Below are 23,225 nucleotides of genomic sequence, written 5' to 3' on the forward strand. Positions count from 1 at the left end.
AGAATTAGAATTTTAAAAAAACATTGAATTTGATTTGATATTAGATGGAAAAATATCAGTTGGTTACAGGAAGAAGGGTGGGTGGCAGTGAATAAAGTCTAATGTTGCAGTGAGCATGAGAGTGGTGGGTGACATCTCAAGGATTAAACAGGATCAAGGAAAGACTTTTTTACAGTTGACCCTTGAACAACACAGATTTGAACTGTTCAGGTCCACTTAATATGCAGATTTTTTTCAATAGATCTATGTACAGTACCATAAGTGTATTTTTTCTTCCTTATGACTTTCTAAATACCATTTTCTTTTCTCTAGCTTACTTTATTATAAGAATACAGCATATAAACATATAACATACGAAATATGTGTTGATCAACTGTTTATGTTCTCTGTAAGACTTCCAGTCAACAGTAGGCTATCAGCAGTTAAGTTTTGGGGGGCCAAAAATTGGTGCCCCAACCCCCATATTGTTCAAGAGTCAACTGTATATTGTTTATTATAATCAGAAACATGTGAGCCAGTTTGTAGCTGAGGGATGGGACTCACTAGTGGGGGAAATGTAGAAGATGCAAATGAGGAAGGTGTCAGTTGCTGGGGTGTAGTCTTTGCAATGATGGTTCCTTAGGTAGGCTTTGGCCAATGGAAGAAGGACACACTGCATCTGGTTAGAAAGACAGAAGACAAAGCAGGTGGCAGTAAAGGTAATATTTTAGAGGTTGCATTTAATAGGAGGTGAGGCAGGAAGCTGTGGAAATATTTTAATGGGAAGACCTCAACATTTGTAGTAAATTTGAAGGCAACATCATCTGCTCACAATAAGGAGGGAGAGTGGGGTGAATGTGAGTCTTTCAGAATGGGGAACATTTGAGTCATGTGGGAGTCATGATTGAGGTTTAGCACAAAATGAATAAGTAGACTGCTGAAGAGCATAAGAGTATGGATTTGTAGGGGACCCAGTCAGGATTATTTCATCACAATGGTAGGTAGATAAAGGTAGAGGTCTAAGAGGAAGAAGGTAGGGTGATCATGTTTAGCACCAGATAGCTCTGAGTCTGGGCTTTTGAAGGTGTGGCCTTTCAGATTGCTGTTAGGTTTAAGGTTTGGTCATAATGGTCAGGTGGCTGAAGAGGCATTTAGATGTTCATAGTAGTCAGCATGGTGGAGGGTTTTCAGCATCAAAATGTCAGGTGAACATGGACATTGAAATCTCTATGATCATCACTCAGAACTGTGATGGAGAAAAATACTGAGCAGATTACTCTAGTTCAGGTGGAAGAGGATTGTGAATATTAATGAAAGTGGTCCATGGTTGGTGAGGACCTTCAGTAGAGGCATCATTGCTGAACGATGAGATCAGAGCGATATTCTGGAAGCAGGACTGAGGACCAAACAGGGAGAAAGATTTTCTTCTCTTCTGGTGAGTACAAGGGAGTAGAAATGGAGCTAGTTCCTCTGGAGAGTTCTTTAGAGAAGGTTGTGTCTAAAGCAAGGTGAGTCCCATTAATGGGAACTTTTGCAAGAGATGTTTTTAGGAAAGGTTTAAGTCATAGGATAAATGATTATTTAATAAGGACTCTATGGACTAGCAGGAAACCAGGATATAAGGACAAGCAGTAGAAAATGGAAAAAAGTTATGTAGCTAATTGTATTAAGAATAAGAATATTTGAAAAAGTTGCTCATGGATGTGGGCCCAACATGGCAGATTAGGGCATTGGTGGGAGTTTGGAGGCATTTGTCAATGCAAGGAGGCTGATGATAGCATAGTCTGACTCCCAGGGACCATATGATATATCTGTATAGTACAACTATTAAGCTTCCTTGACCCTCAGTGTATCCCTTCAGTATTCTCTGGTGGAGGCATAAGTGGGTTAATAAGGCATAGGCTTCAGGATACCAAATTACTGATGTTTTAGATATACATGAATGTATATATACATACATACATGTACACATGTGTATATACATATGGATGTGTGTGTGTATGATGTAATGTGTGTATCCCCGGTCCAACCCTACCTGACCCTAGACTCTTCCAAACAGATGAAAATCAGACTTGGGAGGAAATTCTAGTTGCCTAAAAATAGCAGCTAGCAGTTTGTTCACTGAAATATTTTTATGCAGTTTGAATCATTTGAAGTAAATGTGACCATATTTATAGAGCTGAAAAATATTTACAATAATAAAAACAAATTATAAAATTTCCCTAATAATGGGTTCAATTTGTTTTGGCATAGCCATCCTGCCCAGGTTGCCTATAACCACCTTGACCATGTTGCAATTCAGATGTATAATTAAGGTAATAATAATGGATACTTTTGTTATAAAAAATGAGATTAAATTATCTGTAACTTGTATAACATTTTCAGTTTAAAAATAAGTGTGATTCACATAAAAGTTGATTATTTCAATCCCATTTTCTTTTCTGCTGTGTTTGGTACATAGCATCTGAGCAGCTACTTGAAGAATGTGAACAAAAAATGCCCGTTTGAAGCAAAACCACTAGATTCACTGAGAATAATTATGCCTAAATTTTCAAAGATGACTGCAGTTGGTGCAGCCGTCGACATAGAGGCAACTGTTGTTCTCATATTCTCATGTACAAATTGGGCAACTGAGCATGCAAATTGAAAATTGAAAACTAGGCATGAATTGACAGGGTCTGTGTAAATGTGCACCATTCCTCCATGCTCATTTGTGTACTTTGAATGTTGGTTTTAATAAGACCAAAGCAAGTGAGTCCATTTTATGTCTTAAAATCTTAAGATCCAAGGATTTTAAGTGACTATTTGAAACACCTAAAGGCGAAGCTTATTTACTCAATATTTTTTCTATAACTTCGGACCATCAGGGATCACAGCTAATATATTGAAGGTTAAATCTATGATGCTTAAACATGTGGTTCTCCAAATTAGACAAATAAGATAATATTGGCTTCTACAGTTAGGTAAGCAGAGTGTCTCAGTTAGAATTCAGTTTAGATTTAGTCTGTACAAATATTAGACTTTGTGTGTTTCAGAAAGATCAGAGATAGAAAAGGCTTACTGAGCCTTTACAGTGTTTGAATACTAGTGCTTTCCTAAAATAGTTTCATGAGGATATATAACTATTTTTGTTCAAAACATAATTTATGGCATGTTTTTAAAAGTGGTTTAGTTATTGCCCAAAGTTCCTTTTTTGGGGGGGTATTTGCTCTTCCTTCAAAGTTCTATATAAGTTTTAATCATGATTTTTTATTAATTTTATATTATTCTCTCAAATGTTTGCTTTGCTCAAGATTCACTGAAATTTTATGGCTCTCTACCATTTTTGTTAGTAACTTAAGCATTCTTTGAATAAGAGAATATATACCTGACAAATAATATCCATTTCATTAATACAGTTTTCTGCTGGAAAAGTGAAATTAAAATTACTGAAGGAGCAACTTCAAGGTAAACAGTTTACCACTGTGTTATTAGATGCTAAAGCTATAACTTTTCTTTTTCATTTGAAGTACATAGATAATTAAAGTGCTAGAATTGTTTGTGCTACATAATGATTCTAAAACCCAAAATGATGACTCTCATGTGAGGTTTTGATATTCAAATCCATTTTATTTATTTTTGGGGGAGGGCAGCCTTATTTTATGTTAAAAAAGTCAACTTAAAATATGAATATAATAATAACATTTTCCAAACTGAGGACTTTGATAGTACTATTCTGTGACCTTACTTATATAATCTTTTAACCAGGAAGATAATTGAGCAGTATAAAATTATATATTGAAATTCTACTTTAGGAATCTAAAAGAATATTGAAAATAGTTTTATATTTAATTAATTATTTCAAAATAGCAAAACCTGAAAATAAATTTTGAATTCACAGTAAATCCAAAAGAAGTAAATTTTTTTATAGAGGATAAGTACATTTAATTTGAATGGATAAGATAATTTGGTAGGACAAATTCTAGAAATACATGTAACATTTATTATAGAAGGCTGTTTTCTGTGAGCTTCATTTAATTTAATCCGGAGATGGGACAGAATGCCATAGCGATTCTATCAAGAGCCTAGTTTTTGACATTCTGTAATTTCACTTGTCTAATTCAAGTGAGTTTTAAGCAGGATGGGTATGGGCACGTATGTGGGCCCTAAGGTCACAGGGGACTATGAGGGAGGAGTATGGTTTCCACAGTTTACTGGGAAGAGTAGACTTGCCTGCACCCATTCTTACTGGGGAATTAATATTTAAATACTCTTTGAGAATTTAGAAATGTGCTTAAGTTCATTACTTTATCAGTCAGAAAACTAATTGGCCTGACATTTTTCTTTTCTTCCAGATCCAGTGAAACCACAACTTAATTATAAGATGGCCAATCCTTCTGAAAGTAAAAAATCCAAGATAAAAGGGAAGGTTTGTGGACAGTGTGAGAACAAAGCTGCTCTGCTGGTATGTGCACTATAAAAAGGTCCTAGAACCTAACTTTCACATGGCCTCACTCACCTCTTCCAAGTTGACCTGCTTTGGGAGTTGCTGTTGCTGAAGGGGAAGTGAGCAAACCGCCCTGTTCAATGCACTGCATCTCATCCTCTCATTCCAATTTAAGGATATCACCTTCCTCCTGTCCTCTCCCTCTTGGATCATGCCAGTCAGCACACAAACATGTTGCAGCACTTTCCAAAGCAAAACTACACCCAAAGTTCTCCTATGACCACCACATCTCCCTCTGTACCCTTGTTAGTAAAACTTCTAAGGAGGTGTTGTACACTTGCTCTCATCGTATTCTCTCTTCCTATTTTCTCTCTCTCTCTCTTTTTTACTGAGGTAGAAAGCACTTACTGTGAAATAGACCTTAAATGTACAATTAGAAGGCTTTTGACAGATGTTTACATCCCTGTCAAGGTAAGAGAATACCCCTGAGAGTTCTTTTATGACTTTTCCAATTAATTTCCACTACAAAGCCAACTGCTCTTGTGATTTTTAGCCGTACCTTTAGTGGCACCTATTCTTGAACTTTATGTAAATGGAATGATAGGGTATATATTTTTCTGTGTAAGGCTCCTTTTGTTCCACATAGGGATTCACCGATGTTATTACATTTATTAGTAATTTGTTCATTTGAATTACTGAGTAGTACTCCATTGTACAATATACCACAATCTGTTTATTCATTGACATACTGAATGACAGTTGGGTTGTTTCCAGTTTTTTACTACTGTGTTTAAGGCTGCCTTGGATATTTATGTGCAGGTCTTTTAATTTTTTCCTTCAAACAAATGATGTTTATTTTTTCTCCTTGAAAGTTATGAAGTGAAATTGAAAATAAAAAAAGCCCCCAAATGGGTTCCAACGGTTCTCTAACTTCTCATTGTTGCTGATTTCATGAACTTAAAAAAAATATGGTAAAATATGCCATAATTTAAAAGTTACCATTTTAGCCATTTTAAGAGTATAGTTCAGTGGTGTTAAGTACATTCATGTTGTTATGATGCCATCACCACCATCCATCCACAGAACTCTTTCTGTCTTACAAAACTGAAACTCTGTACGAATTGAACAAAAATTCACATTCCCCATTCCTGTCAGCCCCTGGTAACCATCCTTCTCCTTTCTCCTTCTACTTTCTGTCTAGGAATTTGACTATTCCAGGTGCTTTGTATAAGTGGAAGCTACTATATTTGTCCTTCAGTGCCTGACTTATTTCACTTAATGTCTTCGGAGCTCATCCATATGGTAGCATGTGTCAGATTTTCCTTCCTGTTCAAGGCCGAATAACATTCTATTGCATGTATATTCCACATTTTGTTCATTCATCCATTAGGGGACACTTGGGTTGATTCTACTTTCTGACTATTGTGAATAATGCTGCAATGAATATGGGTATAGATATTTGCCCAAGTTTCTACTTTCAGTTCTTTTGAGTATAGGCCCAAAAGTGGAATTGCAAAATTCCCATTCTTTCTTGAATGCTGTCTATTCAGAATTGGGTCTATGTCCAGAAACTGCTGCTATCAAGGTCACAATGGCATCCATATTCTTAAATAAAGTGGCCAATTCTGAGTTCTTATCTTAATCTATTAGTAATATTTGGTACAGTATTCCTTTTTTCTTTTATGACTCTTCACTTGGCTTCCTCCAGGACATAATTCTCTCTTGGTTTCATTTTACTTTGCTAGCTGTCCCATCTCAGTCTATTGTTTGTTTTCTGTATTCTAGACCCCTGAGTATTAGAGTGCCCCAGGGCTCAGTCCTTAACCCATTTCTCTAGTCCATCTATTTACTCTTTTTATTATTTTTTTTAAGATTTTATTTACTTATTTGACAGAGATCACAAGTAGGCAGAGAAGCAGACAGAGAGAGAGGGGGAAGCAGGCTCCCTGCTGAACAGAGAGCCCGATCAGGGCTTGATCTGAGGACCCTGGAATCATGACCTGAGCTGAAGGCAGAGGCTTTAGCCCACTGAGCCACCTAGGCACTCCCATCTGTTTACTCTTGATAGGTAATTTTGTCTACTCTCTTGGCTTTAAAGATCATCTCTACATGGATGGTACCCAAATTTACATCTCTTGGGGTGCCTGGGTGGCTCAGTGGATTAAGCCTCTGCCATTCAGCTCAGGTCATGATCTCAGGGTCCTGGGATGGAGCTCCACATCAGGTTCTCTGCTCGGCAGGGAGCCTGCTTCCCTGCTCCCTCTCTGCCTGCCTCTCTTTCTACTTTTGATCTCTCTGTGTCTGTCAAATAAATAAATAAAATCTTCAAAAAATATACATCTCTTATTCCTCTCCTTCCCCTGAACTTTTCCAACTCAGACTGCCTACTCAGCAGCTCTACTTGGTTGTCTAATCACTAACTTAGTGTGTTCAAAATTGAACCTTTAGTATCTCTCCAACATATTTTCTTCCCCACAGTCTCCTTAGAAAAATGGTCAATTCAGATATTCCCTGCCCCAGCAGCCTTTTGTAAGGGGGGAACAGCTGAGTAGCCCTGAATTTTTTGGAGCTTCTCCATGCAACCACATTACATTTATTACCTCTTAATATGTACTTATGTGTTTATTTTCCACCTACCTATGTCAAGCTCATGAAAGTAGGGATTTAGTTTTGTTCATTGTTGTATGCCCACCACCTAGAATTATGGTTGCAATTTAGGAGGCACTCAAAAAATATTTGTTGAAATAATCCATTTTTTTTCTTTAATAAAGACTTCAGATATATCTTCCTTTCAGTTAGTATTAAAAGTACTCTAATATCTGATGTAATTTAAAATATTATATGCCTTTGAGAAGTTTCCCCCCCCCAAAATTTAATGATTATAACAAATATTTGTAGATGACTGTAATGATATTTGTTATAGGTTTTGGAGAATTTGGCCTTCATCATTTCTGATTTGAGACTCTGTTACTGTCCTTATTTCATGGCAGTTTTAGTTGTTTAAGAGAGTTAGAATGCTGTAAATCTGATAAAGAGATAATAGCAATATTAAATATATTTAATATTTAATATTACCCTGGCTCTTGGTACAATGCTCTTACTATTACATCATGCTGTCTTCTTATTTGATGTAGTGATGGACAATAATTTAAGAAATCTTTATAAATTGTACCTATCCAGAAATATTTAAAAAAAAAAAAAACAAACAATGTTAATATTCCTGAAGTTGGAAGTATGAAAGCTAAAAGGAACTTGCTGGCTGAACTGAATTGTTGAGGTCCACTGTTCATGATCTGAGCAAAGTATTTATGTAGGAGCTGTCAATATTTCTTGTGAATCCTGTTCTGTGTTGAGCATTATTTAAAGACCATCAAATCTGAACAACATGACATATGTAGGTAGGTAAATTTGACCTGGAAATAAAGGATGATTTTCCAAAGAGAAGGAAAAACAAGAAGCGGACATTTCAGACAAGATAAATGGCACATGCCTTGTCTGGAAAGCAGATGAGAGTGATGATGTGTGCAGTGATTAAAAGGCTGATTTGCCTGAAAACTGTTAGAAATAGAAGCTATCATTTAAACCCTACATGGTCTTGAAGATTTTTGCTACGATTTTAAGAAAGTATGTTGGTTGATTTGAAGTGAAAGTAATGACCCATGATTATTTGTCAAGCACCATAATAAGTTATTTAAAAATTCAAGTTAGGCATATCTAATGAAATAGACCGTGGTGATGGTGAACTTAAGGTTATCTTGTATTCTTAGCATCCATCATTCTAGATGGTAATGCTGGTGTGTAGTGAGATTAAACCTTCTAATAAATTATGATAAGGCCTTCATCAGGGCCTTCATTCAGGGTAGACTGTATTTGGCAAGTAGAGGTTAAGAGCTTGAATTTTTGATGGTTTAAATCTTGACTTTACCTTTTATTAGCTATGTGATCTATAGAAAATGGCCTAATTCCTCTGTATTTTTGTTTTCTAATTTGTTACAATGGGATAATACAGGTAGTATAGTCTATACCTCAGAGTTACTGAGAATAATAGTTAATGCATATGAAGTAGTTAGCATTGTGCCTGGCACATTGAGAGGAGACAGTAAATTGTGTGTTTTGTTGTTGGCACATTTTCATATCTCCTGATGCATTCACATACATTGATGGTAAAAATAAAATCCCAAACCTCCAGATTCCTTATTTTTAAAAGAAATTCCAGTAGCTTTAGGCTGTTTGTACATGGCGAAAGTGAAATGGATCGTTAAAAATTACATATTAATTTGGCAAATGTAGATAATTTAATTAAACTCAAAGGGATTCTCAAGGCTTAGCACAACTGATCTAGGCTTGATCAAATTAAAAAGATATTTGCTAAAACTGCACTTGGGTATTCCATCATTGAAGAAGCATCTGTGGCGGAATGGGGTCCTTATCTACATTTTTAGTACATTTCTGCCAGTTATACAAACTGCCTAAAAAGATTTTCCAGTTGGCGGTCATTTTAACCCAATTTAAATCCAAATATGCTTGTATAACAAAATATATAAGCTTACTCTGCAATTCCAGCTTTGATCTTCTAGTCTACAACATCCGTTCAGCTACTTTCATTAAAAATCTGTTGTTAACAAATACTTGGCTTAGAATTCAATGTTAAAACTGATTTTCAATATTCTATATTACAGTGTAAAGACAGTTCCAATATGTCTAAAAAATTTATTAAAATATTCGCAGATATGTTAAAATTATGCAGAATACTTTTGGAAATATGCATCAATACAATAGTACTGCCATATGTGTATGTGAAATTACAGCTTTATATTTGGTTGTACATTTAAAAATTATCGATCCAGATAATGTTTTAATCATCATTTCTGTAAGTGACTGTTGTTCTTCAAACATGAGTTGGAAGGGTGGGACTAGTTCTGCTATTAGGGATAGTGTTTATTTTTCCTTCACTTAAATAAAACATTCAGTTCTGTATAGCTAATCACATTTGAAAAAGATGCATTTGGATTATGATAAATACCTCCCAAGCAGTCATTTGTCACATTGGGTTTTATTTTATTGCAGATTTTATCAAGGTTTTTCAATAAATGATTAGTGCTATGATTAATGGTCAATGTGATTTTTAATAATTTGGGTCATGGGCAAGCTTGAGTTTTCAGCCAGTCTGTGGGATTAAAATCCTGGCTCCATTAGCTGTGTGACTGGGCACATTCCCAACCATTATGTTCCTTTGTTACTTCCTCTTCACAACGGAGATACAATGATCATGTTAATCTTCTAGGGTTGTTGGGAGGATTCAGTGATGAAACATATGAAACGGTTAGAACAGTGAGTTAGTGTTCTGTAAATGTTGTGGTTACTGTTATTGTTATGGGATTCTAGCCTTCCTTTTCAGTTTCATTAGTTTTATAAAATGTCTTACTCTTTTTACCTTTGGTGGTGGTTGTTGGTGTTGTCCTAATCATCTTATATTTAATAAACTGGTCACATTATTGCAGGCAACTGTCATCATATGGAGACTTTGTAATACATTTTTTTTTTTTTAAAGTAATGGTCTCCTGTTGGGTTTTTAGAAAGTGTTTACTTTTCTACACCCTATACATTCTGGTGCCTGTTATTTGGTGTGTGGTCTGCACACCAGCAGCTGCATGGACGTCACCTGGGATCTTGTTAGAATGCAGGATCTAGGTCCAAATCTGGACTTCCTGAATCAGTCTTCACTGCAACAGAATCCCAGGTGATTCATATGCACAAGAGGGGTCACTGTATTGCACATTTTAGTCAGTCACTCCCTAGTCAAGGGTAGAAGAGCGTGGTCAACCTTTCCCCAATCTGCCCTAGCTGCTTTCTGCGTAAGATCCCTTGACAGGAGAAGAGAGGGTGGAGGGGAAGAATGGTGGTGGGCATGCAAAGTGGAGGAGAGGAAATGAAAAAGAATCAAAGGGAATGTGGGCTCTGTGACATAGACTTTCTGACATTATCTCTCTAGACCCTGTGCTTTCTTACTTATTTGTGCTGCTGGCATTCTTTACATGGCCCAAACTCAAGAAAATTAGAGGTCTTAGCTATTTGGGCTGCTTTTTCTTATGTTGTACAGGCTCACGTTGAAGTGGCTGTACAACTGCCTATAGTACTTTCAGTAGCAGTAAAAATTCCATTTTTTTTTTCTTTTTACTTTCAGTCTTGCTCAGCACCATCATAGGTACAAGTATAGCCCATCAATTTATTCATAAATTTAAAAAAATTACATTTTAACACCATAGGGAATTTGAAAGATAAATATAAACTTGTCCATAATCATTTTGCCAGTCATAAGAATTGCTGACATATTGATGTGGTTCCATCCTGTTCTTTTTCTTATACTTACTTTCCTTTGAGGAATCTTCTAAGCATACTTCTCAAACCATGTTTTGAGAATCACCGGTGAATTAGTACCATTGAAAGAAGTGTGTGGGGATTTTTGGAGACAAACAGTATATGCATTGTGTCATGTAAATCAATAGAGGAAAATTAAAGAACTCATAAAAATGAAGTAGTTTTGACCCAGAGAGAATGCCTGCTTAGTTCTTACCAGATCAAGAAGTTTGGTCCCAGGTTGCTGGTGTTTTATGACTTACTTGGAATTATATATACATATATACATCTAACAAATATATCTAAAAGTTACTTGCAGCTATTATATTTATTTTCATACGACAGTAATTAGAGTTTACAAATTAATTTTTTGGGTCAAATTGTTCTAGTTTCCTTGGACTTCTCTATTCTGATGACATCTAGGCATGTAATCGGAGAAATAAAGATAAGAATAATGACTTCTTTATGCAAATGTTTTCTCAAGGTCATTAATATAAGATTGTGTGATATTTTAATGTCTTTTAAGGTATGCCTTGAATGTGGAGAAGATTATTGTTTGGGTTGCTTTGCTAAAATTCACCAAAAGGGGGCACTGAAGCTCCATAGAACAACTCTTTTGCAGGTATGACTTTTAAAAATGCTTTACTTGTACTGTATTTATAAAATGTTTCAACCGAAAGATATTTAAAACATGTTTAATTATCTAGAATTTAGGATGACTTATATTAATTTACAAAATTCTATTATGTACAGTTTTTTACTTATATCTCAAAATTATTTTACTGAGTGTTAATCTGGGTTCAATTTTGCTATTTAAACTGGGTTTTAATATAGTTCCTGAGACATGAGCTTGATTAGAGTTTTTAGATCATGCATTTTATCTGTGAACTTGACATTTAAAAATTAGACAGTATTTTTATCTATTGTGGTTTCAAATGAACACATGGTTTGCTTTAAGTATTATTTCTATATAGTTTATAAATAGAAATCTCTACTGTTTTCTTTTCATTTTTTTTTAATTAGTCTTGTATTTGTCCTCACCCATTATCATTTAAATAAGCTTATCTCTCAGGTTTCTACTTTTCCTCCTACATAATAGAAGCTTTTATTTTTCCTCATATAGGCATTGTTCTGTGAAATGCTCAAGTTCAAACCCTGTCAGATGGTTTAAAAATTCTAATACTTTAACAAGAAATATGGTTAAATATAGATAGGACATATTATACTGGTTACATTTCACAGTGCACTGATTTGTCATAGATTTTATTCATTATGCAGCAATTTATTCAACAAATATTTATTGACTACCTTTTAGAAAGCAAGGTCTGTGCTAGGCAGTACCTTACACAGATGAATAAGACTAGGATTCTGCTCTTAAGGACCTAAGTGAGAACCAGGGACCTTGTGTAATGGGTTAAAGATTTTACTATCTTGTAGGCAAAAGGAAGGAGAGGATCAGATCAATATTTAGAAAGATACTGGTAGGTTTCAACTTTTACATGACACCTCACCATAAATATTGATAACTCTCAAGGATGCTGATGACTCAAGTCATAATAATCACAAAACATAAAACAGACCTTATTTGTATCAGTATTTACCCAAGTGACATACTTTTGAGTGACTACTCAATATTTAGAGCTTCTTAGCAGAAATCATGAGAGAAAAACAAAACAAAAATAACCAACCACCTGTTACTCTCCTGTCTCAGGAAGGTTTGTACAACTGGACAATTATAGAATTGAAAATTAATGTCTATAAAAGTGAATGTAATTGTTAATATAGAACTAATGTAGAATTTAAAGGCACTCCACTTTAAGGGTAGAGTCTAATTCCCTCGCCCACCAAGCTCATATTAGTAATATTTGCTGGTGTGGAAGATATAAAGAAGAATGAGACATGGATCCGAGGTCTGATTCTCTCCTGTCCCTCCCTCCGACCCCATCTCTAGTCCTCTCTTTCAGGTCTCTCTCCCTCTCTTTCTTCCATACACATCACACACACACTCACACATACACAATTTCAAAAGACAGACTGTGCTGTGATATGGCTTATTGTTATCCAGAGACAGATATAATATGGGTCAAGTCATGCTTACTAAAAGCAATGCAATATAGTGTAGGCTTTATAAACATTATGTCATTAAAATCTATGTCTTTTATGTCTTAAAAAAAAGAATGTCATCTTTCTAGATGGGATTCTCATGTAATTCTAGTGTGGAATTGATAGGGAAGAGAGAATTAATACTTATGAGAATATATTTTGTATCATACACTGTTGTTATATCCTACCAGCATCACATTTTCTAACTTTGATTGCAGGGGAGAAAGGTTGGTGAACCAGAAATAGTAAAATGGCATTTAAGTTCCTAGTGAATCTCAAGTTGTGGAAGACACATTCATCTCTAAAAGTTAACAGAAGTGAATTTTATAACAGGTGTAGATCAAAGAGCATAGCAAGCGACAACAAATCCTTGAGATGTCTCTTTAAACACAGGGGTTCCTTTATGTATATATTTTAAAGTTAAATACCATAGAGAACTATGTATTTTCCATATTCATGTTAGTCCTCTGTGTTGCCCTACAGTCTGTGAAGACAAAAGTTGCTACTTGATGCTATTTCGAGGATCGTTCTGGGAAGTTCATTCCTACTGGGGAAATCAAATTAGGAGGCTAAACTTAGAGAAAAGTATGGGGAGACTGTGCATGTTGGGAGCTGAACATATATTGTTCCTCTTTTTATATAACAACATTTCACTTACCCAAATTGCTATGTAGTGAAATACCTTGAAGATTTTTTCCAAATAAATCAGGTAAATTTGACCTTTATTCATTGAACAAAAATTTAATTAAAAAGGGATTTTTGTTTTAAGGAAACTTTCAAAATGTGTAACATACTCCCTCCCATCTTAGTAAAGATTACAGTGAATACAATCTCACTGTGTTTTGGTGACTCCTGCTCATTGTTTTGCCCACTAGCTGTTACAATAGTTTATTAGTTAATAAGAGGCCTTGGCCAGCAGATGTAGTAGGTGGAGCTAAACCTTCCTTCTAAGAGGTTTGCTCTGATTAGTATTTCAATTTTCTTCTTTATCATGGTCTCACTAATTCTCTGCCATCACTTCTTGATTTTAATCAATTGTCCCATTAGCTATCTGGCATTTTCTTCCTCGTTCTGTTCTCTGTTTAGCCCTTTAATTTTTTTTTTTTTTCCAGTCATCTTGTTTTTTCTCCTTGTTTTCATCATTCTCCCTGGTCTTTTCCCATCAGTAAAGGTTCTTGCTGCTGTTGTTCCCTGGCCTGAGGACCATTGGTCAGCAATGAATGGTGTCTCTCTCTGTTTAGCTCTCATTAACCAGTCATATAGTATTTTTACCTTTCTACTAATTTGGCAACTGTCAAAGCCATGAGATTTTTTTTTGTTGAGTGCTGAATTCATGCCAAATTTGAGAAGTTAGAGCCGACATATGATACTTGACTTTTAAGCATTACTATATAAAAAGCAAGCTTTCTAAGCTAATGGCTACTCTACTTTTATATTCTTTAACCTATGCTGACATTTCCGGTTATTTTAGAGCACAGCCAAATTTGATTGCTGTAAACTGTTTCAGCCCCAATCCTATAGCCCAGTGAGTCTTTATATAGTTCACAGTCAACAGGGACCATTTTGTACTGTATATCTTCTTTTACTTAAGAGAGAAATCCTTGAAAAAATTGGAGGCAAACTACTACCATTTCCATGTTGACTGACATTATAATTTCAAAGGGCTTTTCTTTTGATTTATGATTGATTTATACTTGGCAATGATTCTAACACAAGTTTTTTCTTTTTTTCACCTCTCTAATCTCTGTTAAATAGTTAATTATCTGCAAAATAAAGTGCAAATGCATGAGGAGAATTACTAAGGATGAAAATCCTATTTCTACATTTAGAATGATTTGCAACACTTTAAGGATTGAAACAAATTTTTTTCAGTGGGTAAGCCTCAGATTGATGAAAAATAAGGTCTTAATCTATCAGGCATTTCTATTTCCTTTTACCAACATACAATCAAACACAAGAGACAAGGTTAATCAGAGATAATAGAAGATAGGAGGGAAAGCAAACAAAAGGTATTCCATTATGAAATACTACATGCACAAAGAGAGGTTGGATTAGGTACATCACTAATAGATTCTGGTATGTGTGTTTTCTTAATTGGAATGGAGATTTTTCTTAGCTGGGAGGGAGAGATCTTGGGAAGGGGGATGGTTATTAATGAGTGAAGAGATAATTGAGGTAGTATTTCCATGTTTTCTGGTATAAACCATTTATATGCAGCCTCTTTACCTTTTTTAATCTCCAAAGAAAGGTATGTCTATGTAGATATAATAGAGTTATATGTTTGCTTGAACATACTTGTAGGAAAGTAATCACCAGGTAGAACTTCAGTTATCATCAGAATACTATTTATGGTAGTTTTTTCTTTTAGTTGACAATGACCAATATCAGCTTACAGGCTCACACTGTCATTGTTCTGTTAATGTTAGGAATAATATAGTATTTTTAAATCATAGCTAATCATTTGGACAATATCATTATTACTAAGATGACCTTAATGGACCCATTTTAAATGCTGTATGTACACAGTATTTATAGATGCCATGGTGTGCTACTGAGATCCTCATCTTCAGGATTGAGATACTCACTTCCTTAGCTACCTGGAGTATTTGCCTATAGGTGGATCATATTTGGGTCTCTCCTTGGGAACTGCTCTTGCCCAAAGAGAAGTTCCACTTACAAGCTTACACTCTATTCCTTGAGGCAGTCATTTTCTGGTCCAATTTCTGGTCTACGTGAGGGTACAAGTTCCCAGCAGCAGACCCTTGCCTCAGTTGAGAATAGTTGATGGGCCATCATAGCTTCAACTGGCAATCGCATCAAATTCAGTTTTCCTCTTTCCCTAAATTTGTCTCTTTTGTCAATCATACTTGTTCTTTTCAAAGAATTTCCCAGTAAAAGGCAGGCAGATCTCAGAATTTGTTTCCTGGGAACCTGACCCATGACAATATCCAATTCAGAGTGGAATTATAGAGTTTTTAGCCCAACTTTAGAGTGCACTGCAATTTTTGGAGGTCAATGTATAATATCTCTTTTTTTCATTTTTCAGATTCTGAATCAAATGAGAAACAGATATTAGAGTGAAGACATAGAAATCTAAATATCAATTTTATTATTGCTACAATTAAAATTACTGATTGCCACAGTCAGCTTCCCAATTCTTCCTGGAATTGAACATTTTTTTACCCCCCTCCCAAGTGGTAGACATTTCCCTTTGCCAGGGCAGGATCTACCCAGTAAAACTTCTTAATGGATATCTAGATTGCAGTGTATTCTCTGGACAGGCAGAGCTCAGAGAGAAAACCCAGAAGGGACAGCAGTGAACATGTTCCTTTTCTTCTTCAGAGTCTCAGCAATAAGATAGATATGTAGGGATGAAGAGTAAATATTCCCATAAAAAAGAATAATCACAAATTCCTATGATTTTAAAGTTTAGGTAATATAAATGTCTTTGTATAAATTTGCTATTTATAAATATTAGTTAATATTGCACTTAAGAAAAAACAAAATACCTAAAATATATATAAACAACTGAGCCATGGCACGTTTTTCTTATTTTCTTAAATATGAATAATGTTATTAACAAAGATTCCTTATGCTACAAGTTTGCATTTATTACCCTTCTATATGATTATCACTTTGTACTTCCTCTATCAAAGGGTTTTCTAAAATTATATTCTTATCAACTATACACTTTTTTATAGCTTCTGATAAATTTCAAATCTTGTGAGGAAAGAGACTATTTCTATTTTGTTCATCACTGGATTCTCGGTGCTTAACATTATACCTGGCCCACACAAATCAAGTTTTTGAATAAATGGCAACATGAATGAGTCCCCAATGATACGATCAAGCTCCTGAAATAATTTGAAACTGTACTTTAGCAAAATTATATTATTCTCTGAATTTTTGAAAACCAAAGATTGGGTAATTAAAGGAATTTATGGTATATTAAAGTGTTCTGTGGGTGAAGGGCCAGCAAAAGCCTCTTCAGTCTGAGAGTTTGAACTTGAATTTCCTAGCTGTTTCCCTGGGAAGGAGATAAAGGCAGTGATGTCAGCTGTTTCCTAGACAACATATTTATGGTAAACATAACCCCTGATTGGCAGATTGCCTCCAAATGGGAGAACTATAAATACTTCAAGTAAGCCACAGCTCCCTGAGTATGGTGAGCTTTGTATCTATGCCTTTTGCTGGGGGGCTCTGGAAGCCATGCAGATGGGGATTGACCCTGGTGGAAAATAAAGCTCCTAAGCAGGCATCATCCTCACCTATTCAAGCTGTACTGGTGCATGAATTTCTGCAAGACTCCCACCCAAGAACAACTGGTGCTGTTAGTAAAGTGCTGTCCCTGTTCTTACCCTTCTCAGCAGACCGATGCCAAAACTGGTCAGATGACAGCCTTGTGAGTCTGAAAGTTTGGTTAACTCAGGCAGACTCGTTGGTGAGCATTACGGTTTCAAAAAACAAAATGGTGGAATGCCTAAAAGATAAATGAAGAACATTCGTGCAGCATTGTTGACGAGAATATTTTAAAAACAGCTTCCTTGAGATACAACTTTTATCTCAAGGATGATGTTGTATCTCAGAGATTGATGAATTTATGAATTCATCAACTCAATTCAGTAGATTTTAGTATATTCACAGATAATGTATAACCATCAGCACAATTAATTGTAGAACATTTTCATCACTTCAAAAAAAGAAACCCCATACTCTTTTGCTACTACTCCTATCTCCCAATACACTCCTTCCTCCAATCTCCTGGGAACCGCTAATCTACTTTCTTCCTCTGTAGATTAGCCTATATTTCATATAAATTGAGTTGTATAATATGTGATCTTTAATGACTGGCTTCTTTTTCTCAGTAAAAATAAAAAGTTTTCAAGGTGCATCCACATTATAGCATGTGTCAGTATTTCATTTATATTTAAGGCTAAATAACATTCCATTTTATACATTGATATACCACATTTTGTTTACTCATTGTTTGATGGACATTTTGTTGGTTTCAACTTTTGGCTATTATGAATAAAGCTGTTATGGACATTTACGTACAGGTTTTTTTTTTTTTTCTTTAAAGATTTTATTTATTTATTTGACACAGAGAGAGATCACAAGTAGGCAGAGAGACAGGCAGAGAGAGAGAGTGGGAAGCAGGCTGCTCGCGGAGCAGGAAGCCTGATGCGGGGCTCGATTCCAGGATTATCATGACCTGAGCCAAAGGCAGAGGCTTAACCCACTGAGCCACCCAGGCGCCCCTACGTACAGGTTTTTATATGAACATATGTTTTTATTTCTCTTAGCTATTTCTCTACCAGTGAAATTGTTAGGCCACAGGGTAACTCTGTCTTTAATTATTTGAGCAACTCCCAGAGGGGGTTCCAAAGTGGCTGCTCCATTCGACATTCCAGTCAACAGAATTTGAGAGTTCTGATTTCACTGTGTCCTAGCCAACATTTGTTTTTGTCTCACTTTTTTTTTTTTCCTAGCATACAGTGTCATATTGCAGGTGTACAATCTAGTACTTCAACAGTTCCATACATCACCCTGGGCTCATCACGACAAGTGCACTCCCTAATCCCCATCACGTATTTCCCCCGTCCTCCTGGCCCTCTCACCTCTGGTAACCCTCAGATAGTTCTTTGTAATTAAGATGCTGTTTCTTGATTTATCTCTTTTTTTCCTCTCTTATGTTTTCCCTTTGCTTGTTTTGTTTCTTAAATTCTACATATGAGTGAAATAAGGTATTTGTCTTTCTCTGACAGTTCACTTAGCATTATACTTTCAAGCTCCATCTTTGTCTTTGCAAATGGCAGTATTTCATCCCCTATTTTTTCCAGGTTCTTACATTAACTCCAGTAAGCTAATTCAGTGTAATATTAGTTTAGGTGTCAAATTTAGTGATTCACCACTTCCATACAACACCTGGTGCTCATCAGGACCAGTGCACTCCTTAAGGCCCATCACCTATTTCACCCATCCCTCCACCCCCTTCCCTTCTGGTAATCATGAGTTTGTTTTCTATAGTTAAGAGTCTGTTTCTGGGTCCCCCCCCTTATGTTTGTTTGTTTTAGTTCTTAAATTCCACATATAAGTGAGATCATATGGTATTTGTCTTTCTCTGATTGACTTTACTTAGCATTATACTCTCTAGCTGCACCTATGTTGTTGCAAATGGCAAGATCTCATTCTTTTTATGGCTGAGTAATATTCCATTTTATATATATATACCACATCTTCTTTATCCATTCATCAGTCAGTAGACACTTGGGTTCTTTCCTTATCTTGGCTGTTGTAGATAATGCTGCTGTAAACACAGGGATGCATGTATCCCTTTGAATTGGTGTTCTTATATTCTGTGTATAAATAATCAGCAGTTTCATTGTTGGATCATAAGGTAGTTCTATTTTTAACTTTTGTTCTTTGGAGAAACACTGATAAGAAGTTTCCTCTTCATTTCTTAAAGATTTATTTATTTATTTGAGAGAGAGAGAGAGAGAGAGAGAGAGAGCGCACACAAGGGGCTGGAGGGCCAGGGGGAGAGGGAGTTTTGAGGATACTTTATGCCAGTGCAGAGCCCGGTGTGGGGCTCCCTGAGCTCCCACCCTGAGATCACCCCTGAGCCGAAACCAATAGCTGGAATCTTGACCAACTGTGTCACCCAGGTGCCCCTACAAGTTTTGAGAGGACCTAGGTATGGGACAGTTAATAGGCAACACTTCAGTGAAACCACATCTATGATTACTTGTTCAATGCTAGTATTAAGAAAGGCTAAAAAAAAGAAAAAGATGATATTTGAAAGGGGTATGGTAAAGGGAGAGTAGGGCTTCTATTACTATCAGGGTGGAGTTGGAAGAACATAAGTGGTTTAGGGAGTATGTTACAATATCAAATGACAGATGGAGTAACAGATACGGTGGAGAAGGATACAGTGCAAAGGTTTAATACAGATGTGGTTCAAACTAATATCAAAAGGAAAGAAGAGTGTTTCTGTAATATTTATACTAAGGGACTCTTTAAGATAAAACTCATATATGCAATTTCAGAAACATGAAGGGTTGTTGTGAGGAATAAATTAAATGACAACAAATATAAAAGTATTCTGCTTATAGCAGGTGCTCCATATATTAGGTTTTATTAGTCAGGATATAGTACTTGGAGAAATTTAGCACAATTCCTACATTCTAAATTTAGAACCTGGAAAACAAATTATATTCATGGTAATGAATCTAAAGAATTAATGAAAAGGTTACCTTTGGTTTTAGGGTTATTTTTAAAATCATTATAGTAATATATATTTCGGGAGGCTCATGAACAACCAGTGAAGTAAAGTTTTAGAGAAAAACAGACTTTCTCATTATCCGAATAGAGAATAATCAAATCTCAATTTTGGAGGGGACCATAAAAATTATTATTCTAACCACATGTCTGAACCTTTAATCAATCACATTGTTATTGAATATTTGAGGAGCCTTTATAATTTTCAGGTGTTAGTAATGTTCTTAAATTTTTTTTCATGGAATCTGACAAGTTTTACAGTATTTTATGTTCATTGGTCTTTATAGGACAAAAATGTTCAATTGTGATGTAATAGCACTGCTATATATAAAAACCAAATATGACAAATTATTGATTGTTATTTGTTAGGAAGCTTATTCTGCTATGATAAAAAATCTATTATTCAGAGCACTGCATATAAAATCATTTCTTTCTCATGTAGCTCAATATGAGTAATTACTGAAAGCAGCTAACTCATCTGGATGCATTATACATGTAATATTAGTTGAAAACAATAGTAAGTACTTGCCAAGGTAATTAATATAGTGCATAATTATACGGCATCAAAACTGCAAATAGAAAGATTGCAGGTGTGAATTTCCTGTGTTATTTTTTTGTTGCTATTCTGGCTCACTTTTAAGATTGATATCTAAGTAGAATTTTTAAATGTTAATAATACTTGAAAAGCACAGTTATTTAGATGAAGATCCCATTTTATTATTTTTCTGGATATCAAGTGGTTTAACAGTTTTCGACAATATGTTTTCTTTTATATACATATGCTTTATTGTCTTATTTTAAAATATTTTCCTGCATGAATTGTTTTATTTCATGATTTTCACATCACTTTTTGACACATTTTTAATTTTTTTAATTGAAATAAAATTGGTGTATAACATCATATTAGTTTTCGGGTATCCAAAATAATTCTATTTTTGTATTCATTACAAAGAATAAGTTATCATCTGTCACCGTGCACTTAACCACCCTCATCCATTTTATCCAACCCCCTTCCCTCTGATAGCCATGTATTCTCTTCTCTGTATTTATGGGTTTTGTTTTGTTTGTCCATTTGTTTTTTTTTTTTTTTTTTTTTTTTTTTTAGATTCTGCATGTGAATGAAATCATGCAGTGTCTGTCTGTCTGACTTATTTTACTTTGCATAAAACCCTCAAGGTCCATCCATATTTTCACAAGTGGCAAGATTCCCTCCTTCTTTGTGGCTGAGTAGTATTCCATTGTGTGTGTGTATAATATTATAAATACATACATACACATATACATATATGTATATATATACCACTTCTTCTTTATCCATTTATCTATTAGTAGACACTTAGGTTTCCATATCTTGGCTATTGTATATACTGCTACAGTCAATGAAAGAGTACATATATCTTTACAAATTAGTGTTTTTGTTTTCTGTAGGTAAATACCACAAAGTGGAATAGCTGGATCCTATGATAGTTCTCTTTGTAATTTTTAAGGAAACCTCCATACGGTTTTCCATGCTGGCTATACCAATTTACATTTTCAGCAACAGTGTATGAGGGTTCCCTTTCTTCTACACCCTCATCCACACTTGTTTCTTGTCTTTTTGGTAACAGCCATTGTAACAGATGTGAGGCCATACCTCATTGTGGTTTTGCTTTGCATTTTCCTGGTAGTGAATTTGAATATCTTTTCATGTGCCTGTTAGCCATCTGTATGTCTTTGGAAAAATTTCTGTTTAGATCCTCTGCCCATTTCTTAATCAGATTCTTTAGGTTTTTGTTTTGCTTTTTGTTTGGTTTTGTTTTTTGCTCTTGAGTTGTTTGAATTCTTCATATATTTTAAATATTAATCCCTTATTGGTTATATGATTTGCAAATGTTCTCTTCCATTGAGAAGGTTGCTGTTTCATTTTGCTGATAGTCTCTTTTGCTATGCAGAAGGTTTTAAGTTGGATGTAGTCCCACTTATACATTTTTGCTTTTGTTGCCTTTGTTTTTGGAGTCATATCCAAAAATTGAAAACCAAGCCTGATGTCCGGGAGTTTACTGTCTACTAGCAGTTTTATGGTTTCAGGTCTGACATTCAAGTCCTTAATCTATGTTGAGTTAGTTTTTGTGTGTAGTGTAAAATAATAGTCTAGTTTCATTCTTTTGCATATGTCTGTCCAGTTTTCCTAACACTATTTGTTAAAGAGACTATCCTTACTCTCTCTGTTGTATATTCTTGACTCTGTATTATAAATTATTGACCGTATATGTGTGGGTTTATTTCTGGGATCTCTCTTCTGTTTTATTTGATCTACAGGTCTGGTTTTATGCCAGTACTATACCAGTTTGATTACTTTAGCTTTGTAGTATACTTTGAAGTCAGAGAGCCTGAGATCTCCAACTGTGTTCTTCTTTCTTAAGATTAGTTTGATAAATCTCAAATCTTTGTTATTCAAGGTCTTTTGTTGTTCCATATGAAGTTTAGAATTATTTGAATTATTTGTTCTAATTCTGTGAAAAATATCATTGGTATTTTGATGGGGATAGCATTTAATCTGTAGATTGCTTTGGGTTGTATGGACATTTTGACAATATTAATTCTTTTATTACATGAGCACATAATATCTTTCCATTTATTTATGTCTTCAAATTCTTTCATCAGTGTTTTATAGTTTTCAGTGTACAGTTCTTTTACTTCCTGGTTAAATTTATTGGTTAAATTTATTTCTAAGTTTTCTATTCTTTTTCATGTAATTCTAAAAGGGATTGCTTTCTTGATTTCTCTTTCTGATAGTTTGCTATTAGTGTATAGAAAACAGATTTCTGTATATTGATTTTGTATCTTACTACTTTACTAATTTCATTTATTAATTCTGATAGATTTTTTTAGTGGAGTCATTAGGGTTTCCTATATATAGTATTATGTCATCTATAAATAATGACCATTTTATTTCTTCCTTTCCAATTTGATTGCTTGTTTCTTTTTCTATGCTGTGTCTAGGATTTCCAATGATCTGTGAAACAAAAGTGATGAGAATGGACAAGTTTGTCTTGTTCCCAATCTTAGAAGAAATGCTTTCAGCTTTTTACCATTAAGTATG

The 23,225-nt window shown here is 34.9% G+C and overlaps 1 protein-coding gene across 3 annotated transcripts in view; it reads left to right on the plus strand.

The window, feature by feature from the left end:
- Positions 1–23,225, plus strand: part of ZBBX (zinc finger B-box domain containing) — a 119,211-nt gene that overhangs the window by 17,965 nt on the left and 78,021 nt on the right. For 2 of the 3 annotated variants that reach the window (XM_059163579.1, XM_059163581.1), the window contains exons 5-7: positions 3,378–3,426; positions 4,314–4,423; positions 11,289–11,384. In XM_059163579.1, coding sequence (XP_059019562.1) covers positions 3,378–3,426; positions 4,314–4,423; positions 11,289–11,384 — 255 coding nt within the window. Of the gene's footprint in view, positions 1–1,021; positions 1,415–3,377; positions 3,427–4,313; positions 4,424–11,288; positions 11,385–23,225 lie in introns of those variants that run through there. The other variant, XM_059163580.1, reaches the window with a different exon arrangement.

The sequence above is a fragment of the Mustela lutreola genome, chromosome 2, assembly GCF_030435805.1.
Source record: "Mustela lutreola isolate mMusLut2 chromosome 2, mMusLut2.pri, whole genome shotgun sequence".
NCBI lineage: Eukaryota > Metazoa > Chordata > Mammalia > Carnivora > Mustelidae > Mustela > Mustela lutreola.